Source organism: Mytilus californianus, unplaced genomic scaffold (assembly GCF_021869535.1).
Source record: "Mytilus californianus isolate M0D057914Y unplaced genomic scaffold, xbMytCali1.0.p SCAF_1, whole genome shotgun sequence".
NCBI lineage: Eukaryota > Metazoa > Mollusca > Bivalvia > Mytilida > Mytilidae > Mytilus > Mytilus californianus.
The window spans coordinates 138299679-138320852 of NW_026262581.1; the positions used below are offsets into that span (position 1 = coordinate 138299679).

The following is a 21174-nucleotide window of genomic DNA, read 5'->3' on the forward strand; positions in this document are numbered from 1 at the left end:
TGGAGTTTAGTATGGCGTTCATTATCACTGAACTAGTATATATATTTGTTTAGGGGCCAGCTGAAGGACACCTCCTGGTGCGGGAATTTCTCGCTGCATTGAAGACCTGTTGGTGACCTTCTGCTGTTGTCTGTTCTATGGTCGGGTTGTTGTCTCTTTGACACATTCCCCATTTCCATTCTCAATTTTATGTTATGAGAATTACTTCAAATTTGCTCATAATGTAGGCAATCCATAAAATTAAAAAATATAAATGAAATCAACAAAATATGTAATGCATTGATTTCATAATATTCACATTACAATATGTGCATATAACACAATACTGAAGAAAAATCATGATTTTATAGAGTTTTATGCAGTTTTACATCCATATTTCTTTGTGTTAACATTGTCTACAACAAAATAACAATAATTTTAGAGAAGCTTTCTTTAATATAGTTTTTTTACACTGTTCACAAATATAAAGTTGGTATTTTTATGTGCCTATACTTTTCTAATCCAAAATATACTTTCAAAAGTTGATGGAAACCTAGGCAAAATCAAGAAGGGGAGGGATTTCACTAGAGCCCCTTTTCTACCTAAAAGAGAATTACAAAATCAGTGTACTTAAGCTTAAAGATGAAAGTTATTGACAGTCTGTTGATTTGACATTTGTAGATAATAATCCTGTTACTTTTTTTGCTAAACATGTAAGAGTATGTATCTTCTTTGTAGACCACCTACACCAGTCCCAGTAAGGAATGGATACCATGAAACATCCATAGTTACAAGTCACTCACCCGATGTCTTATCAATAGACAGTGGAAACAGTCCTCAAAGGTAAGCAATGGATACCATGAAACATCCATAGTTACAAGTCACTCACAGGATGTCTTATCAATAGACAGTGGAAACAGTCTTCAAAGGTAAGCAATGGATACAATTATACAGCCATAGTTAGAAGTCACTTATCTAATGTCTTATCAATAGACAGTGGAAACAGTTACAAGTCATCCACCTGATGTCTTATCAATAGACAGTGGAAACAGTCCTCAAAGGTAAGGAGAAAATAAACTGATCTCTCTGAAATTATACCACAAGTTTCCATACCACAAAAGGATGGTTAGGATTTGCTTTGGGGGGTTGTGGCTCAAACCGTTTAGGAATTAGGGGCAAAAAAGGGGGAAAAACAAGGGTTTCCTGGTTAATGGACAATTACTTAAGACAATTTAAAAGCAGTGTAAGGGAGGTTATCCAAACAAAACGTTTTGATTACCTCCCTTACACTGCTTTTAAATTATGTATAAAGAAATGTTGTATTGTCTTGAGATGATTAGCTGTCAATTTATTTTTAGAAGTTACTATTAAGGAATATTAATTTTAGCCATGATTATGTATGTCATTTTCTATTTTAAGACTTTTATGATGTATTTAAATGGGTAATTATGGTTGCAAACTCCATAAAAAGAAATTGGAGGGTGGGTCAATTTTTTCTCATTTCAGATTTCAGAAATTAAAAAGAAAAATTCTTCAAATAATTTTTTTTTGCAAAAAAAAAGGGGGGGTCAATATGCAACAGCATATTGTATTGCACAAAAGCAAAAAAAAAAGGGGGGGTAATTTTTTTTTTTTTTTTTTGTGGGGGGAGGGAGGGTAAATTTGCAACAGCAAAGTGTATTGCACAAAAGCAAAAAATTGAATATAAATTCAAATCATATAATCAATTCTAAGTTCTTTGACTACAGTTATTCTGTGTCAGGAACCTATTATGTGTCAAAAATTTAATAACAATCCAAATTCAGACCTGTATCAAGCGCGAATATTGTGTCCATTTTTGCCCCAACTGTTCAGGGTTGGACCTCTGGGGTCGTATACAGCTGTGCTCGGCGAAGCAATTTATTATGATTATCACGGAATACATATCACTTAAAAAAATCTGACACAATGCCATGTATTATGAACAGGAATAATCATTATCGAGGTTGAGGTCAGAGTTTAGGACACATTTAATGCAGTATAACCTCCATGTAAAGCTGTGTGTTCTGTGCCTTCAAGACAGATATGTATATGAACATTTCATCAAAACTTTCATTGTATAAACATTCATTTTTAGAATTAAATTATCTCTTTTATTTGTGGTTTTGTAATTAGAAAGGATCTTCGAAACTGATCACTGATGGGATCAAACCAGAATACTTATTACCCTTGCTTCTCCAAAAGTAAAACCCATACATATTACCCTTGCTTCTCCAAAAGTAAAACCCATACATCAAAAATAAGTACTGACTATTCCAAGGCTGAACAAAATTACAAAATATAATTAAAATCATTGGTCTAGTACATTACATGGTTCATTTCTCAAGGAGATGATTTAAAAAAAAAAAAACAATAGGATTTTATTTAGTGAAGTAAATGATGAATACAATTAGTCTTAATTATGTAAAACCTTCTTTACAAACATACATGAAAAGGAGATCACTAGAAATTTGATAATGTTGGTATATTTTATTTTCATTTTTTCAGTCCAAATAAGCTTACAGAGAGTTTGAATTCTATGTGTATTGATGATGAACATCGACTGATAGCACGGTATGCAGCAAGGTTAGCAGCAGACACAAAAAATGCTGTAAGTACTATACAATTATAACGCTTAACTTTTATCAGTTTTGTCTTGCCTGTGACAAAATTTGGAAGGCATAGCAATCCTAAGTACTCTCAGGGCCATCGTCAACATTTTATGTTCAGTCAGTGGTAAAAGTATTTTAAACATTAATTAAGAAATTTATCAGACCTTTATAGAACCTTGCAAAGCTTGTGCAGAAGCTATTACATGATCAAGAGATAGCAGTCAAGCAAAAGTTTGAAAAAAGTTGTCCTAAATCTTCTTTAAATTATGGATAAATTAAACAATTTTTTTGCAATTATCGTTAGAAACAGTCTTGAGGTTGAAGACTTTTAGACATCAATAACCTTGTCAGACAATCATGGAATTGAGATGAAACTTGGAACAAAAACTTCTTCATGATCACGAGCAATTTTTTTTTCATCTCCATTTACATAATGTAAATACAGAAATTATTACAAATAATGCGAATGGTTGAGTATTGCAATAATAGGAACTCACATTCTAATATCTGATAACTTTTCTGGAAATTGCAATAATTAATCTCTCATTTTTTTTTCAATTTACAAAAATTGCAATAATAAATGCATAATGATAACTAATGTTTGGTTGTTATTAACATTTTGGACTACTGTTGATGGTGTATACTGTCAGTTTGTGTCCAAGCCACCTTTAATCAACCAATCATATTTATATGTATCCATGTATTACAAAAAAAAAGAGACTTAATATTTGTGATGAACTGAAGAATATGAAGATGATATTAATTCATGATACAGTCTGTTCAATGAAAGTATATTGTTATGTAACTATATCACAGCCCATACAAATTTAGCTACACTAAATCAATGTCCTTTCCACCTACTTTTTTTATATTAAAATTGAAAAACCAGCATGTCAGGAAGATTTTTCAAATGTTATCTTCCTTGATATATCAAGGTTTCCTAGTAATTTTTCTGATCACCCTTGATATATCAAGGTATCCTAGTAATTTTTGTTATCTCCCTTGATATATCAAGGTTTCCTAGTAATTTTTGTTATCTCCCTTGATATATCAAGGTTTCCTAGTAATTTTTGTTATCTCCCTTGATATATCAAGGTTTCCTAGTAATTTTTCTGACATCATTTCTTGAGAAGTAAATTATACTGTGCGTAATTAGGATGAAGTAAACTGTTGAATTGTATAATATAAAGAGAATTAACTGCTGACTTTAACAAATAATTAGGGTAGTGTAAATATTGATATTATGTGAAATGGCCATATGTTGCATCAATATATGTCATCTATATCTAGTAACAGAGAAAACTTGTAATCAGTTTTACAATCTCACTTATCACAATGTATTGTTAAAATATGTACAGCATAACTTGCTCTAGTTTTAATAATGCTTTTAAATGGTAATAAAGTGGAGGGGGAAATGGCCTACTCTTTGCTACAGCTTGGTTTCAGATTAAGACTGAATATTTGATTATATGACAATTCTTTCATACTATCATATACTTTAATGTAAGGCTGCTTCTAGAGAGGGGAGTATAACAGCTGCAGAAAAAAATCCAAATAATATGTAATATTCAAGGAGTAGTAGAAAGTATATTACTATTATGGAAATAATGCAACTATTGTATTCACCAAACATATTTGGTGCTCTATATTTTATTGTGTTCTTTTTTCCTTCAAGGGTGTCATTTGGGTCAATATGCATGTTTATTAGTCCCCTACCAACGAAGTCAAAGGGGACTTTAGGTTTGCACTCCGTCCGTCTGTCTGTCCATCCGTCAATCCGGCAAATCAGTTTTCCACACTTTTTTTCTTCCTGCTTGAAGATATTGCTTTGATATTTGGTGTATTGTTTTATCGTGACACGTTACAGATCAAATTCGAATTTTGTTCCGGTCTGATGATTTTGTGCAGAGTTATGGTCCTTGGACTTAGAAAATTCACTCAAATTATCAGTTTTCAGCACTTTTTTTCCTCATGTTTAAAATATTGATTTGATAATTGGTATATAGTTTTATCATGACGAGTTACAAATCAAGTTCGAATTTTGTTCCGGTCTGAAGATTTTGTGCAGAGTTATGTCCTTGGACTTAGAAAATTCACTCAAATAATCAGTTTTCCTCACTTCTTTTCCTCATGCTTGAAGATATTGATTTGATAATTGGTATATAGTTTTATCATGACAAGTTACAAATCAAGTTTGAATTTTGTTCCGGTCTGATGATTTTGTTCAGAGTTATGTCCTTGGACTTAGAAAATTCACTCAAATAATCAGTTTTCCTCACATTTTTCGTCATGCTTGAAGATATTGATTTGATAATTGGTATATAGTTTTATCATGACAACTTTTAGATCAAGTTTAGCATTTTGTTCCAGTACAATGAATTTTTAAAAGGTAGGGGACTATGTATTGCCATGCAATACTCTCAGAATGCTTGTTTCATTAATGGTAGCCGTTTCCCCAATTCCTCTGCCCATATTGTAGCATTAGTTGTGTATGATGGCTTGTTTCGAAACTAAGACAATTTCATAGATATGTGGCTTTATTTTTCTGGGTATGAAGTGAGATTCATTTTCCGTAATTTGTCATTCCCTGAAAGCCCTTTTTATACGCCTGTTTACGGGACGTATTATGGTATACCTTTGTCCGTCTGTCCGTCCGTCTGTCGTCAACATGTCGGACATTAACTCAAAAACGCTTCAACCAATTTGCATAAAACTTTGGTGAATTGTTCACATCTATTGATGTGAGCTCCTTTTCATTTTTTATAAAATTTAGATTTTACGTTTCTGAGTTATGGGGTTTTATTCATTAAAAAACGGGGGATTTTCCAGTTTTCGGACAATAACTCAAAAATGCTTTCACCAATTTGCAAGAAACTTTGGTCAATTGTTAATATCTATTGACATGAGCTCCCTTTTGATTTTTATTAATTTTAGATTTTATGTTTCCGAGTTATGGAGTTTTATTCATTAAAAAAAATGGGTTTTCCAGTTTTCAGACAATAACTCAAAAATGCTTTCAGCAGTTTTCACGAAACTTTGGAGAATTGTTTATATCTATTAGTTTAAACATATTTTATTGTTCAAAATGACAAATGGATCAGACACAAGTTTTACGACTTAGTAACGTCTTCTCCAAAACAACAAAAAAATATACACATTAATTAATGAACACATCAAATATTTCATACTAACAAATGATTTAAGAATAAAGACATGAAAACAAAAGGAAACTTGTTGAAGTGAATCAATGGATTTTAATCGAGTGCATCTTTTTACAGTATAAATAAAACATGAACACACCGAATTGTTTGTGTGGAAGTACCTATACGCAAATCCTTTTTTGTGTAGACATAACTTTAATAAGTTTATATCTATTGATGTAAGCTCCCTTTCAATTTTTATAAATTTTAGATTTTACACTTCGGAGTTGTGGGATTTTATTCATAAAAAAGGGGTGATTTTCTAGTTTTCAGACAATACCTTTAAAGTGCTTTGAGCAGTTTTTATTAAACTTTGGTGACTGGTTTATATCAATTAGATAACCTCCTTTTAGTTTTTCACAAATTTCTGATATGACATTGAGAAGTTATTAAACTTTATTCGTAAAAAATGCGACGAGCGTATCATGCGCTCATGGTGCAGTTGTTTATTGATGCAGCTTCTCAGGGTAAAAAATCCCTATTTTCACGCAAAATGTACTCAATAGCAGTTAATTTTTACATATCAGTTCAAATTTCTGAGATACGAAGTGATCAATATTTCCAAACTTAGTGTAGGCATGATCTTTGGCAGTGTAACTGCCTCCAACTAAAGTTGGTCACATTCATATTTATTTAAAGTTTCACTGACTTTGTTTGTTTATATTATTCATTTGATGTAAATATAAGAAGATGTGGTATGATTGCCAATGAGACAACTCTCCACAAGAGACCAAATGACACAGAAATTAACAACTATATGTCACCGTACGGCCTTCAACAATGAACAAATCCCATAAAGCATTGTCAGCTATAAAAGACCCTGAAATGACAAATGTAAAACAATTCAAACGAGAAAACTAACGGCCTGATTTATGTACAAAAATATGAACGAAAATCAAATATGATATACCGCAACAAACGACAACCACTGAATTACAGGCTCCAGACTTGGGACAGGCTCATACAGAATGTGGCGGGGTTAAACATGTTAGCGAGCCCCCAACCCTCTCCCTAACCTGTGACAGTGGTGTAACAGTACAAATTTGAACAAACTATAATAATCAGTTGAAAGGGCTTAACTCATCAGATAGATACAAAGCAAAAACAGGTAACAAAAACACAGAGTAGACGTGGCAGGGTACTTATACATTCCCACAACAAAAAGAAACTAAGTACAGATCTGAGAGTACTCACGTTACTGACAGCTAGTTCAAAGCCAATAACAACTAATAAAAAAAAATCATGCATCTAAGACTAAAATATCAATCAGTACACATCCAACATCCAATGGATTTAGTGTAACTGTAAAGACGCCATAAACAGTCAGAGAAAAACATGACCTTGTGCAATGCCAAGATACAGGTATCGACAGATTGTAGAGCCATGAATATGCATATGTATATAAAAATTATATTTAGTTTGCTTTTAATTTACCTATAACAAAATCAATATTAATACCAATAAAAACATTATGCAAAGATCTAATTACAGTGTTGAATTGGTAACCTTTTAGAATAAATTTATTTAAAGGATCGATAAGTTTACCTGGATCGTTTCTAAATTTCCAGGCTCGGTAAACAACATCTCCGTAAAAATTAGGATGTGCTATCCTGTTTGAAATAAGTTTTCTACAGGTACAACCAAACTTCAAAACCAAATCTTTATATTTTTTTTTAGTTTGTTTTCCAATAAAATTTTACCTGTAATAATGTATATGCAATTGTCCATAAGGTTACAGCATGGATCCAAATGGAATTATTGAATTTTTATTTTATTATTGCCATGTATAGGTATGATTTTATTCTGCAACCCACCATTTTAGAATATAAAGTATAACTTAGAATTAAACTTGTCTGATATTCTTACAGTTATCAATTACTGTTATGCTGCTTCTATTACAAACATACAATTTTAAAAATACAATTGATAGTTTAGGTCACAGTCTGTACAAGCAATGGGGATTTCTGTGAAAAATGCATGAAGACAATGAAAGATTTTAAATATTTAATAGACAATAAAAAATGAAAATGTAAAAAATTATTTGAATTATGTGAACGTCACTAAATTAGATTTGACAGTTACAATAATTTAAATCTTACAGTAATTCTATCTGATTGACGTTAGCTTTTGTTTAAAGTAACATTGAAAGCAGAATATGCAATCGTTCATATTTATTAGTTCTGCATTGGAAAATGTATGACTGGTTTTTGTTGAGTAATCAGTTTTATTGATGAAATAATTTTGTATAATAAAGCTAGTATAAGATTGACAGAAACAAGAAGGAAAGAAAATAACCTGTATGGTTAATTATCTCCATGTCTTGATATATAGCTAAATAGTCTTCCATTTATACCGTCTCATGAAAATCCTACAGTCAAATGTGGATTTTAAAATTTATAAAATGTTATTCTCTTATTTCAATATAATTAAATTATTGAATGTAAAAACTTTGCATGTTTTAACTTGAATATAAAAAAATGTGCATGTACTTTAAGCTAATGTTGTGTCATAAGGACCTGTAAAACCTCTTGATATAGCTTGTAATTTGTTCATCATTAATGTATTCAAATATCTTCAACTGTTAATCAATGTAGCCATGTAGAGGATCAAAGTTGGCCAAATTAAGTTATGGTACTGTTGTTTATTCTTACAAACCAATTATTCCTAATTTGAACAGCACTTCTGGTTTTTAAGATAAATGTGCTTAAAAATTCCCTTTTTTATCTTAACTTTAAGGGAAAATAAGAGTCAGAAAGAAGAAAGTTATGGAAATAAAACTTCATGAACAGGTTAGGAGTTAAAATTGTTAATTGGAATCTCCATGGAAATAAACAATTTTACAATATCCTAGTTGTTTTGGTTTTTTGTGTGAAAGAAGAAAAACATGGAAAAAAAACCTCATGAACAGGTTTGGAGTTAAATTGTGAACTCGAATCTCCATGGAAATAAACCCATTTACAGTATACTAGTTGTTTTTGTTTTTTTTTGTGTGTAGTTGTGTTGCTATTTATTTCATACTGCCGTTAGTTTTCTCGTTTGAACTTTTTTACATTTGTCATCTGGGATTCTTTAACAGCTGACTAGTATGCTGTATGGGTTTTGCTCATTGTTGATGGCCATAAAGTGACCTATAGTTGTTAACTTCTAGGTCATTTGGTCTCTGGTTAAGAGTTGTCTCATTAACAATCATACCACATCTTCTTATTTTTATATTTATATTAAAAAAATGTTAGCCATTCTAGAATATCTATCATATCATATTGGTTATTACACACATTAAAAATTTTCATTTGAAAAAAAAAAAAAAAAATCATTTTATTTTAACAAGGATTTTTTGTTATAAGAACTAATTAAATTGGTTTCCTTTTTATGATAGACATTTGGAATATGTCAGTTGTCAAGAAGTTAAAGCATAGATCCATATGGAATTATTGATTTGTTATTTTATTATTGCTATTTAATGTAAATCTCTCTGATTGGATTTTAATGGTCTAGACAAAAGATATACAAACATAATTGTTTTATAGACAAAAATCATGATAAAATCTGTTCATAATCCCTGGAGAATTAGTCTTTATTGTCATCAGAATGAGAGATGGGAATTTAAATTTAAAATAAATGTTTACTGTTGAGAATGTTATTTAACAGAAGAAATATAGCTTTTGATAATGAATTATTCAGAGTTATTTTAGAATTTATATCGATGAGTTACATAAACTATACAACAACTGCCATCACAATTACAGACAATTTATATGCATGATTCCATCCTGTTCTGTGGAAATAATGGATTTTCTTTGGCCATCATACATATAATAAAACTCCACAGTAAAAAGTGCAGTTGATTGGAATTTATAGGTTTTAATTCATGGCTATGGACTTGGTAATTAACTTTTTATGGGATTTCAAGCAGAAAAAAATTGATTAAGATTGACAAGGCTATAAAACAAGATTTATATCAAGCTTTTAATTAAAGTTTAAAGCAATTTAATTTACAGATATGGAGTTAATTGACTGACTTCAAAAGAAGCTTCAGGTGTAATAACACTGGTATATAATACAACTGCAGTTTCCATAGCATAACATTTACTATTAATACAATTCATATCAATAATACCTCCATCATCTTTTGAAAAGTTGTATTTTTAGCTGACTGTTAAAGTCCTTGTGAACTGGTATGGATTTTTCCTCATTGTTGAAGGCCATATGGTGACCTTTATTTGTTTATATCCACTTCATTTGAACTCTGGTGAATAGTTGTCTCTTTGGCAATCATACCACATCTCCTTAGTCCTTATTTTATATTATTGAAACAATTTATCATTCATCTGTCCCTTATTTTTTGCATAAACAGGGTTGAAAAGAAAAGGATTGGAATAATCAATTAATGACACAAAAATAATACACCAACATAAAATAAACAAATACAAAGGAAAAAGGCTTTTTTGTCTGTTCTTCATTTCAAAGTCAGACTGAGGGGTTAAACATGGGACACGAATTTTCACATGGCTCACTTTGCTAGTTTATACTTCATCTGTGTATCAAAGAACAAAGCTGCTGGTTAATATCAACAATTATACATTACATCTGGCAAAGTATTCCAATAAATACTGTCATACATTGCCAGAACAAGTACAGAACTCTGTTCAGTATCAGTACCATCAGGCAGTTATACATTACATCTGGCAAAGTATTCCAATAAATACTGTCATAAATTGCCAGAACAAGTACAGAACTCTGTTCAGTCTCAGTACCATCAGGCAATTATACATTACATCTGGCAAAGTATTCCAATAAATACTGTCATACATTGCCAGAACAAGTACAGAACTCTGTTCAGTCTCAGTACCATCAGGCAATTATACATTACATCTGGCAAAGTATTCCAATAAATACTGTCATAAATTGCCAGAACAAGTACAGAACTCTGTTCAGTATCAGTACCATCAGGCAATTATACATTACATCTGGCAAAGTATTCCAATAAATACTGTCATACATTGCCAGAACAAGTACAGAACTCCGTTCAGTATCAGTACCATCAGGCAATTATACATTACATCTGGCAAAGTATTCCAATAAATACTGTCATACATTGCCGTTCAGTCTCAGTACCATCAGGCAATTATACATTACATCTGGCAAAGTATTCCAATAAATACTGTCATCTATTGCCAGAACTAGTACAGAACTCTGTTCAGTCTCACTACCATTAGGCAATTATACATTACATCTGGCAAAGTATTCTAATAAATACTGTCATACATTGCCAGAACAGGTACAGAACTCCGTTCAGTATCAGTATCATCAGGCAGACTACAATATTTCTAAATTGTTAGGAAAGAAATTAATGAAGGAAAAGATACCTGAGGATGAGGGAACTCCTGTTCTGTGGAAGGCAGTTCCTGCTCCACTATTGACAACTGTCATGTTACTCATTATATACAAGTAAACACTAGATATTTGGTCATGTCAGTATTGGGGAAAGAATGTATTGAGGACAGAGGGTTAATTAGGTTAGAACCTAAAAGTCAAGGTCAAAGGAAAGTATAATAGAATATCCTTGTAGATATAATGTAGTGCTTGAGATGGTATCAAACTATGGAAAACAAACACAGACACTTGTCTCAGAAAAAAAAACCCTATATACACCTTAATATAAAACAAGGAAGGCCTGCTACCAATAATTCCAACAACAGAAATAGGTGTGTTATACACCGTTTTGTAGATAATTTAATGTAGATTTATGACATAACAACAGAAATAGGTGTGTTATACACCGTTTTGTAAATAATTTAATGTAGACTTATGACATAACAACAGAAATAGGTGTGTTATACACCGTTTTGTAGATAATTCAATGTAGACTTATGACACAACAACAGAAATAGGAGTGTTATACACCGTTTTGTAGATAATTTAATGTAGATTTATGACATAACAACAGAAATAGGTGTGTTATACACTGTTTTGTAGATAATTTAATGTAGATTTATGACATAACAACAGAAATAGGTGTGTTATACACTGTTTTGTAGATAATTTAATGTAGATTTATGACATAACAACAGAAATAGGTGTGTTATACACTGTTTTGTAGATAATTTAATGTAGATTTATGACATAACAACAGAAATAGGTGTCTTATACACTGTTTCGTAGATAATTTAATGTAGATTATGACATAACAACAGAAATAGGTGTGTTATAAACAGAAATAGGTGTGTTATACACTGTTTTGTAGATAATTTAATGTAGATTTATGACATAACAATCTTCAGTGTGATAAACAAGCGAAGAATTGAAATATAATCGAAGGTCGTGACGAAGTGTCATTTCGCTAAAATACAAGTTAGGTACTTTGTTTTATATTAAGGAGTATAAGAATTTTTTTCAGAGACAAGTGTCTGTGACAAAAAGTATTGGCTGTACCATAATTTAACAGGGAATTAGTTCAGAGGTCAAAAATTAGTTCAGAGGTCAAAAATTGAAAAGGTCAAAGTTGCTGTCTGTCATAACTACAAACCTTCTCTTAATGCATGTAGTTGAATTGTTGTAATGTACTAATAACATGGTTATATTTGTCAATAACAGTTGTATCCATGGTGATTTGTTTTATTTTTCCATTACAAAAATGCTGATATAAGTCCTTAGGAATGTCCGCTTACATGGATTTAACATTTGGTTTCTAGACCAGGAAGTAAAATAGTTATATTAGATAAATTTGATTTCCTACATGGTAGTTTACTTGCCTTTAAAAGCTGACTCTTGTCATTATATAATTACTATCTTTATATAGACCGCAATAAAGAATATCAGACATGGGTTTCCTGATGATTTATGGTGAATTAAGTGAACAGATGATGTTATACGTCACCAGGAATATCTTGTCTGTTACTGAAGAGGGTTTATCACCAATGTAAACCTTACACTTCACTTACATTCTCACTGCAAGAATCATCCAACAATAAAATTCATGGAAGATTGTTCATTTCTATATAGGTTTCTGTCAAATGGAAATAATTACTGGCCTTGTAAATTATCCAAAAAGAGGCTTATCATGCTCACGCTAATTGGATAGCTTATTTGTGCAAAAAATATGAGGATTGATCCAGCTTTGTTTGCTTTTCAACAGGAAATCCATATAATTTATAGTTCTATATTAAGGGTATCCAATGATCACATATGTTACATTTTACAAACCAATCAAAAACAGTTTTTTCATATTTTGTATTTTTAGAAGACTATTTTTAGTAATCTTGGGTTTACTGATAGACTTGGTCAGTATATCTTTCTTTACAACATTCACAGTTTAAGTAAAGATGAAGATTGGTACAGATGTTCTGCTTTCTAATCAATATGTCAAAAAAGAAAAAGAAATAATTATGTGATTGAGATGTCAGATTGTCAGTAACATGAGAGGATGTCCCTATGTCATGTTAAATTCAGATTCATAAACTAAAAAGAAAGCCCTTTCTAACTTTTCAAGAAATAATGCACTTTTGATGGAGATTTTTTTCCTGTTTCTATCATCATCTATTAAGTAGCTGTTGTGTTGGACATATCAAAAGGTTTGACATTCTTTCCTCATTACAACATATACAATATTGTCATATTGCCTTTTATTGGGTCATCATAATCAAGGAAATATAAATTTTGTGTTAAGTAATTCTTCTACCTTGACCATGCTGTAAAGATAAGGTTTTGAAATTTAACAACTTTAAAATATAGAGCAGGCTTTATCACTGCTAGTTTTTCATTTAGTTACATATATCTTCACTACACTCATGGTTTTTGTCTAGCCTGCATGTTTTAATGTGAGATAATCTGATAGCAGAGAAAACAGTTTGTATAAAGCTTTAAATTTCAGAAGGTATAAGACCTGGATACTTCATATCTTGTATACAGAGTTTGTATAAAGCTTTATATTTCAGAAGGTATAAGACCCCAGAGTGTAAGACCTGGATACTTCATATATTGTATACAGAAGCCCCATAGTCTGAAATCTCAGTTGGGCCGATGTCCATTGTCTGTGACCTCATTTTCAATGTTCACAGACTGCTTAAAAATCTATAAAAAAAAAACTGTCCACCAGAGAACAAATGATGTAGAAGTTAACACCAGTAGGCCACCATACAGCTTTGTTGTTACATTACATTCTCACTTATTATCAGTTATTAGATAACTGTATTTGGTGAATAAAATCATTGCAAGGTCTAAATGTCTGCTAGAAAGGGTTCATCTGACCTTGACCTCATTTTCCTGGTTCATTGATCAATATTAAGTTTTTGTGTTTTGGTCTCTTTTTCAAATACTATCAGTAATAGGTCAACTATATTTGGTGTATGGAATGATTGTGGGTTGAACATGACTGTCTGGCAGGTATCATTTAACCTTGACCTCATTTTTATGGTTCATGGGTCAATAATAGGTTTTCATGGTTTGGTTTTCTTCTCATATACTATAAGTGATAGGTCAGCTATATTTGATGTATGGAATTATGGTAAAGTGTACATGTCTGTCTGGCGGGGTCCAACTAACCTTGACCTCATCTTAATGGTTTCTTGTCAATGTTAGGTTTTTGTGGTTAGGTCCCTTTCTGAGACACACAACCTTTATGTTTGATGCCGGAAGCTTACCTATGACGTCACATAGTTTAGGCGCCAAAGAAGATAACATCATTTCGCAGAATTTTTGTTTAATGAAAATTTTACACTGAAATAATGACTAAAATTCAACTATTTGTTTATTTTGCATTAGAATAGAGATAACTGTATTGTATTTGAAGCTTTGCGGACGTCCATTGGTAGTTTTACCGTCGCAAATATCCGTTTACCTGTCTTCGCAACGCGTCGCCAGGTAAACTCAATTTGCGACAGTAAAACTACCTATGGACGTCCGCAAAGCTTAAAATACAATACAGTTATCTCTTAAATATATTGATAGCATCAGATTGCATTATTGTTCTTTGCTTCACTGTTAATAAGGTCATTTGGCAAATATTTCATAGACAATGACCTCATTTATATGGTTCATCAGTTAAAAGCTTTGAATACATATGGAATAAATATTAGTATCATCAATATAAAGATTAGGACATCAAGTATATTTTAAAAAGTCAATAACTAAGGACATCAAGTTTACTTAAGTACAGTATATTGGATGGACTAAATTTGATATAAGAATTATAAAAATACAATCAATTATGGGAAATAATATTATACCACATAGCTTTTCTCATTCATAAAAATATGACTGTGACAGCTGATGAAAGTTTCCTCTGGGATATAGCTGTAATAATTGACTGAATTCTATGTGTTGTATAGAAAACCATACATCACAAACCATCAAACATAAAACATGCTATTTTATATAACTTTGCACTTTTAAAAATTGCATGTCATAAACTAGTGACATTTTATATACAGAAAATATTTGCTTTGGGAAATGTATTCATTTAGAAAATCTGATTGGAAGTACTCAATAAGTTTGAGAATATTTGATAATCCTGTTTCTGAAATGCCAGAAGGCTTACAGCTGTACACAGTAAATCTTATGGTTTGTTTTAGAAAAAGTTTAGGATTTATAAGATTGAAATTTCTGCTGTTGATTGATAAGTCTATTGATTTTATACTTATTATAACTGCCTTCTTTCAGTTGTATTCTGCTTGTAAATTGTTTTAACCATATTAGTGCTACTCAAGAGAGCATTCAGACTGATGTTTATTGTGATGGTCAAAAAGTTTTTTGGTATTATAATTATCATATACATATATTTCTTCATCTTATATAAATCATGTACAGTAGGAATTAGGGGACAACAAGGGGCCCAAATAAGCATTTTTCTAGTTTCCAGACAATAATTTGTGGAAAGGTGTATGGATCTCTCTGAAATTAGACCACAAGTTTCCATACCACAAAGGGATGGTTAGGATTGGTTTTGGGGGGTTATGGCTCAAACCGTTTAGGAATTAGGGGCAAAAAAGGGGGAAAAACAAGGGTGTCCTGGTTAATGGACATTTACAAGTACAATGTTATGTTTGGATTACCTCCCTTACACTGCTTTTAAATTATGTATAAAGAAATGTTGTATTGTACAGGTGATTAGCTGTCAATTTATTTTTAGAAGTTACTATTAAAAATGCTGATTAAGGAATATTAATTTTAGCCATGATTATGTATGTCATTTTCTATTTTAAGACTTTTATGATGTATTTAAATGGGTAATTATGGTTGCAAACTCCATTGGAAATTTGAATTGAGATTATGACCATATCTTTGAGGGAAATTTTTCTCATTTCAGATTTCAGAAATTAAAAAGAAAATTTCTTCAAATATATATATTTTTTTTTTTTGCAAAAAAAGGGGGCCCAGGGGGTAAATTTTTTTTTTTTTTTTTTTTTGGGGGGGTCAATTCACAACAGCATAGTGTATTGCACAAAAGCAAAAAAAAAGGGGGGTAAAATATTTTTTTTGTTAGGGTGGGGGGGGGGGAGGGTGGTCAATTCGCAACAGCATAGTGTATTGCACAAAAGCAAAAAATTGAATATAAATTCAAATCATATAACCAATTCTAAGTTCTTTGACTACAGTTATTCTGTGTCAGAAACCTTTTATGTGTCAAATATTTAATTACAATCCAAATTCAGTCCTGTATCAATCGCGAATATTGTGTCCATTTTTGCCCCAACTGTTCAGGGTTGGACCTCTGGGGTCGTATCCAGCTGCGCTCTGCGAAGCAATTTATTGGCTTTTATCTCAAAAACTATAGCAGTTAAAGCAAAAGTGACATGGAGTTAAAGTGATGAATAAGTCAAAATCTATCTGCTATGAAATTTTCAGACCAATTGGACCACCCATTTTAAGGTTACTGTCCGAAATAGTTTATATTTATGAAATTTTACTGTTTTTGGTTATTATCTTTAATATTATTATAGATAGAGAGAAAGTGTTAACGGCAAAAATGTTCAGCTAAGTAGGATCTACAAATAAGTCAAATGATCAAAATAGTCAATTGACTCCTTAAGGAGTTATTGCCCTTGAAACATTTATTTTTTACATTTTTTCGTGCAAGTCTATTACTTTTTCAAAAATCTTCTCCTCTGAAACTACTTGGCAAAATACTTCCAAACTTAAACTGAATGTTCATTAGAGTATATAGTTTGTAAATTGTGTCCGAAGTTTTGATCCATCAACAAACATGGCCACCATGGCTAAAAATAGAACATAGGGGACAAAAGCAGTTTTTGGCTTATATCTCAAATACTACAGCAGTTAGAGCAAAAGTGATAGGAGTTAAAGTGATAAATGGGTCATGATCTATCTGTTATGAAATATTCAGACAAGTTCGACAACCCATTAGTGGGTTACTTTTGGAAATAGTTTATTTTTATTAAATTTTACTTTAATATTATAATTGATAGAGAGAAAGTATAAATGGCAATAAATGTTCAGCTAAGTAAGATCTACAAATAAGTCAACATAATCAAAATAGTAAATTGACCCCTTAAGGAGTTGTTGCCCTTAAAACGTTTTTTTTTGCATTTTTTTGTGAAAGTCTAATTACTTTTTCAAAATCTTCTTCTCTGAAACTACTTGGCCAAATACTTAAAAACTTTAATTGAATGTTCCCTAGGGTATCTAGTTAGTAGATTGTATTCAGGGATTTGATCCATTCAAAAACATGGTGGCAGTTTCTAAAAATAGAACATAGGGGTCAAATGAAGTTTTTGGCTTTCATCTCAAAAACTAAAGCAGTAAGAGCATGTTACTGACATAGGTGAAAGTGTTAAACAGGTTTAGATCTACCTGTCAAGTAATCCTCAGACCAATAGTTAATTTTTAGGAAATTTTACAGTTTTGGGTTATGTTTTACCTTTAATATTATTATAGAAAGAGAGAAAGTGTTAATGACAAAATTGTTCAGCAAAGTAAGATCTACAAATAAGTCAAATGCCTGAAACTGAAATTACAGGTGAGCGATATCAGGCTCTGATGAACCTCTTGTTTATTAATCATTCAGTGGTATAACAAAAAGTACACCGAAAAAAAATTATAAAAGAGGGAGGAAATTTGTATGGAACCTGTTTCATATCTATTGATGTGAGCTCCCTTTCATTTTTTTAAATTTTAGATTTTACGTTTCGGAGTTATGGGGTGTTATTCATTATAAAAGGGGGATTTTCCAGTTTTCAGACAATAACTCAAAAATGCTTTAAGCAGTTTTCATGAAACTTTGGTGATTTGTTTATATCTGTTGACTTGAGCTGCCTTTTGATTTTTATAAATTTCATATTTTACATTTCTTAGTTGTGGGGTTTAATTCATTAAAAAAGGGGTGATTTTCAAGTTTTCAGACAATAACTCAAAAATGCTTTAAGCTGTTTTCATGAAACTTTCATGAATTATTTATATCTATTGAAATGAGCTGCCTTTCGATTTATATAAATTGTAGATTTAACCTTTACCAGTTATGGGGTTTTATTCATTAAAAAAGGGGGATTTTCCAGTTTTCAGACAATAAACTCAAAAGTGCTTTTAGCAGTTTTCATGAAACTTTGGTGACTGCTTTATTTCTATTGACATGTCAGCTCCCTTTAGTTCTTTTATAAATTTCTGATATGACATTTAGGAGTTATGGAATGTTATTCTTTGAAAAAGCGACAGGCGTATCATGCGCTCATGGCGCAGCTGTTTATTTTATATTTTGCTGATAAATTTAGTTAACATAGTCTGGGGTAAAAGGTTTTTATGCCCCCGCCGTAGCGGAGGGGGCATTAAGTTTTACCCTTGTCCGTCTGTACCTACGTACGAACGTATTTTCCTTGTTTGCTGGAGTGGTGTTTGAACTTAACTTTAGGTGACACTCTGACTTGCTTCATGTAGTAGGGTTATTGTCCTTGTTTGCTGGAGATTTGTGTTTGACCTTGACTTCAGGTGACACTTTGACATGCATCATTTAGTATGATTATTTTATGTTTGCTGGAGTGGTGTTTGACCTTGACTTCAGGTGACACTCTGACTTGCATCATGTTAAAGGATTATTTTCCTTGTTTGCTGGAGATTTGTGTTTGACCTTGACTTTAGGTGTCACTTTGACTTTCATCATGTAGTATGATTATTCCATGTTTGCCGAAGTGATGTTATGACCTTGACTTTAAGTCACACTTTGACTTGCATCATGTAATAGGGTTATTTTCCATGTTTACTGGAGTGGTGTGTTTGACCTTGACTCCAGATGACACTCTGACTTGCATCATGTAATATGAGTATTCCATGTTTGCTGGAGTTGTGTGTTTGACCTTGACTTCAGGTAACACTCTAAATTGTATCATGTAGTAGGATTATTTCCCTTGTTTGCTGGAGTGGTTTGTTTGACCTTGACTTCAGGTGACACTTTGACTTTCATCATGTAGTATGATTATTCCATGTTTGCCGAAGTGATGTTATGACCTTTACTTTAAGTCACACTTTGATTTGCATCATGTAATAGGATTATTTTCCATGTTTACTGGAGTGGTGTGTTTGACCTTGACTCCAGATGACACTCTGACTTGCATCATGTAATATGAGTATTCCATGTTTGCTGGAGTTGTGTGTTTGACCTTGACTTCAGGTGACACTCTAAATTGTATCATGTAGTAGGATTATTTCCCTTGTTTGCTGGAGTGGTTTGTTTGACCTTGACTTCAGGTGACACTTTGACTTTTATCATGTAGTATGATTATTCCATGTTTGCTGGAGTGGTGTTTGACCTTGACTTCAGGTGACACTTTGACTTTTATCATGTAGTATGATTATTCCATGTTTGCTGGAGTGATGTCTTTGACCTTGACTCCAGGTGACACTCTGACTTACATCATGAAGTAGGATTATTTTCCTTGTTTACTGGAGTGGTGTGTTTGACTATAGATGACAGAAGATTGTCTGTTGACATGTATGATGTAGTAGGGTTATTTTCCTTGTTTACTGGAGTGGTATGTTTGACTATAGATGACAGAAGATTGTCTGTTGACATGTATGATGTAGTAGGGTTATTTTCCTTGTTTACTGGGGTGGTGTGTTTGACTATAGATGACAGAAGATTGTCTGTTGACATGTATGATGTAATAGGATTATTTTCCTTGTTTACTGGAGTGGTATGTTTGACTATAGATGACAGAAGATTGTCTGTTGACATGTATGATGTAGTAGGTTTATTTTCCTTGTTTACTGGAGTGGTATGTTTGACTATAGATGACACACGATTTGTCTGTTGACATGTATGATGTAGTAGGTTTATTTTCCTTGTTTACTGGAGTGGTATGTTTGACTATAGATGACACACGATTGTCTGTTGACATGTATGATGTAGTGAGAACTACCTACTAATCAGCAGGATTGGTGAGTTGACCTTGACCTTTGATGACATGCTGTCTTGTATTATTTAGTAAGAACTTCCTTCACGATTACTTAGTAGACTATTATTTGAACGGTATACAGCACATCATTAATAAGTTGCAATTTAAAACGGATACATTTCATTTTATATTCACTGTATTTTCGTGAGCTTGGCATTGTAATGCATCTATAGACAAATTGTTGACAGGAAATGAATGCCTTTAACTATTGTCATTAGTGAGTTGAAGATGTAAGGTACAAATTACTTTGAAATGTAAGATTTGCATGTCTTGATGATAGACTAATTTGGCATAAAGAGGTAATTATTTATGTTTCAGTATGAAGATAGTCTAATTTGGCATTAAGACATAATTATTTATGTTTCAGGGAAAGATGAACAACTTCCTATTGTAAACTCATACTTTTGAAGTCAATAACTTATTACATATATTCTAAACTTTGGTAACTCAGTTAGGAATCTGTCTTTATAAGGTTCTATAGAATGTTTGAATCCTTGATAGTTTGGGATTGTCTATTTAGTTACTAGAGTAATTATTGAAAGACTTCATATTTGCCTACTTAGCTATCATATGAATTTTTTTAAACTAAGAACTTTGAAAATGTACATGATAAATTTAAGACTGTACTTTAATGCAAAAAATATTCCATTCCCCATTTTTAACATTTACAATTTTAGTGGCTTATACAGAAATTTTAAAATGGGAGGGGGCATGAAAAAAATCCCAAAAATGAACTACAAACTAAAATTGCTTTGTTGATTTGACAAAGAGGTTTGGAGGGGTTAAAATGATCAGTAAGTCAAAGTCACTTTACATGAGAGATTTTATTAGCCTCTGTTGATAGATGTATTATTGATATAACAGTAAAGAGATTTTTTTGTTAAATATAACAGTAAAGATATAAAAAAAGAATTAATTCAAGCTGTTTAAATAGTATATAGTGACTCTAAATCTGTCATTTTTCAG

At 31.7% G+C, this 21174-nt stretch overlaps 1 protein-coding gene across 3 annotated transcripts in view; it reads left to right on the forward strand.

Moving 5' to 3' along the window:
* Positions 1-21174, forward strand: part of LOC127736618 (dystrobrevin beta-like) — a 131523-nt gene that overhangs the window by 75238 nt on the left and 35111 nt on the right. For all 3 annotated transcript variants that reach the window (XM_052247184.1, XM_052247191.1, XM_052247177.1), the window contains 2 exons: positions 718-822; positions 2506-2608. In XM_052247184.1, the coding sequence (XP_052103144.1) occupies positions 718-822; positions 2506-2608 (208 nt within the window). The remainder of the gene's footprint in view (positions 1-717; positions 823-2505; positions 2609-21174) is intronic.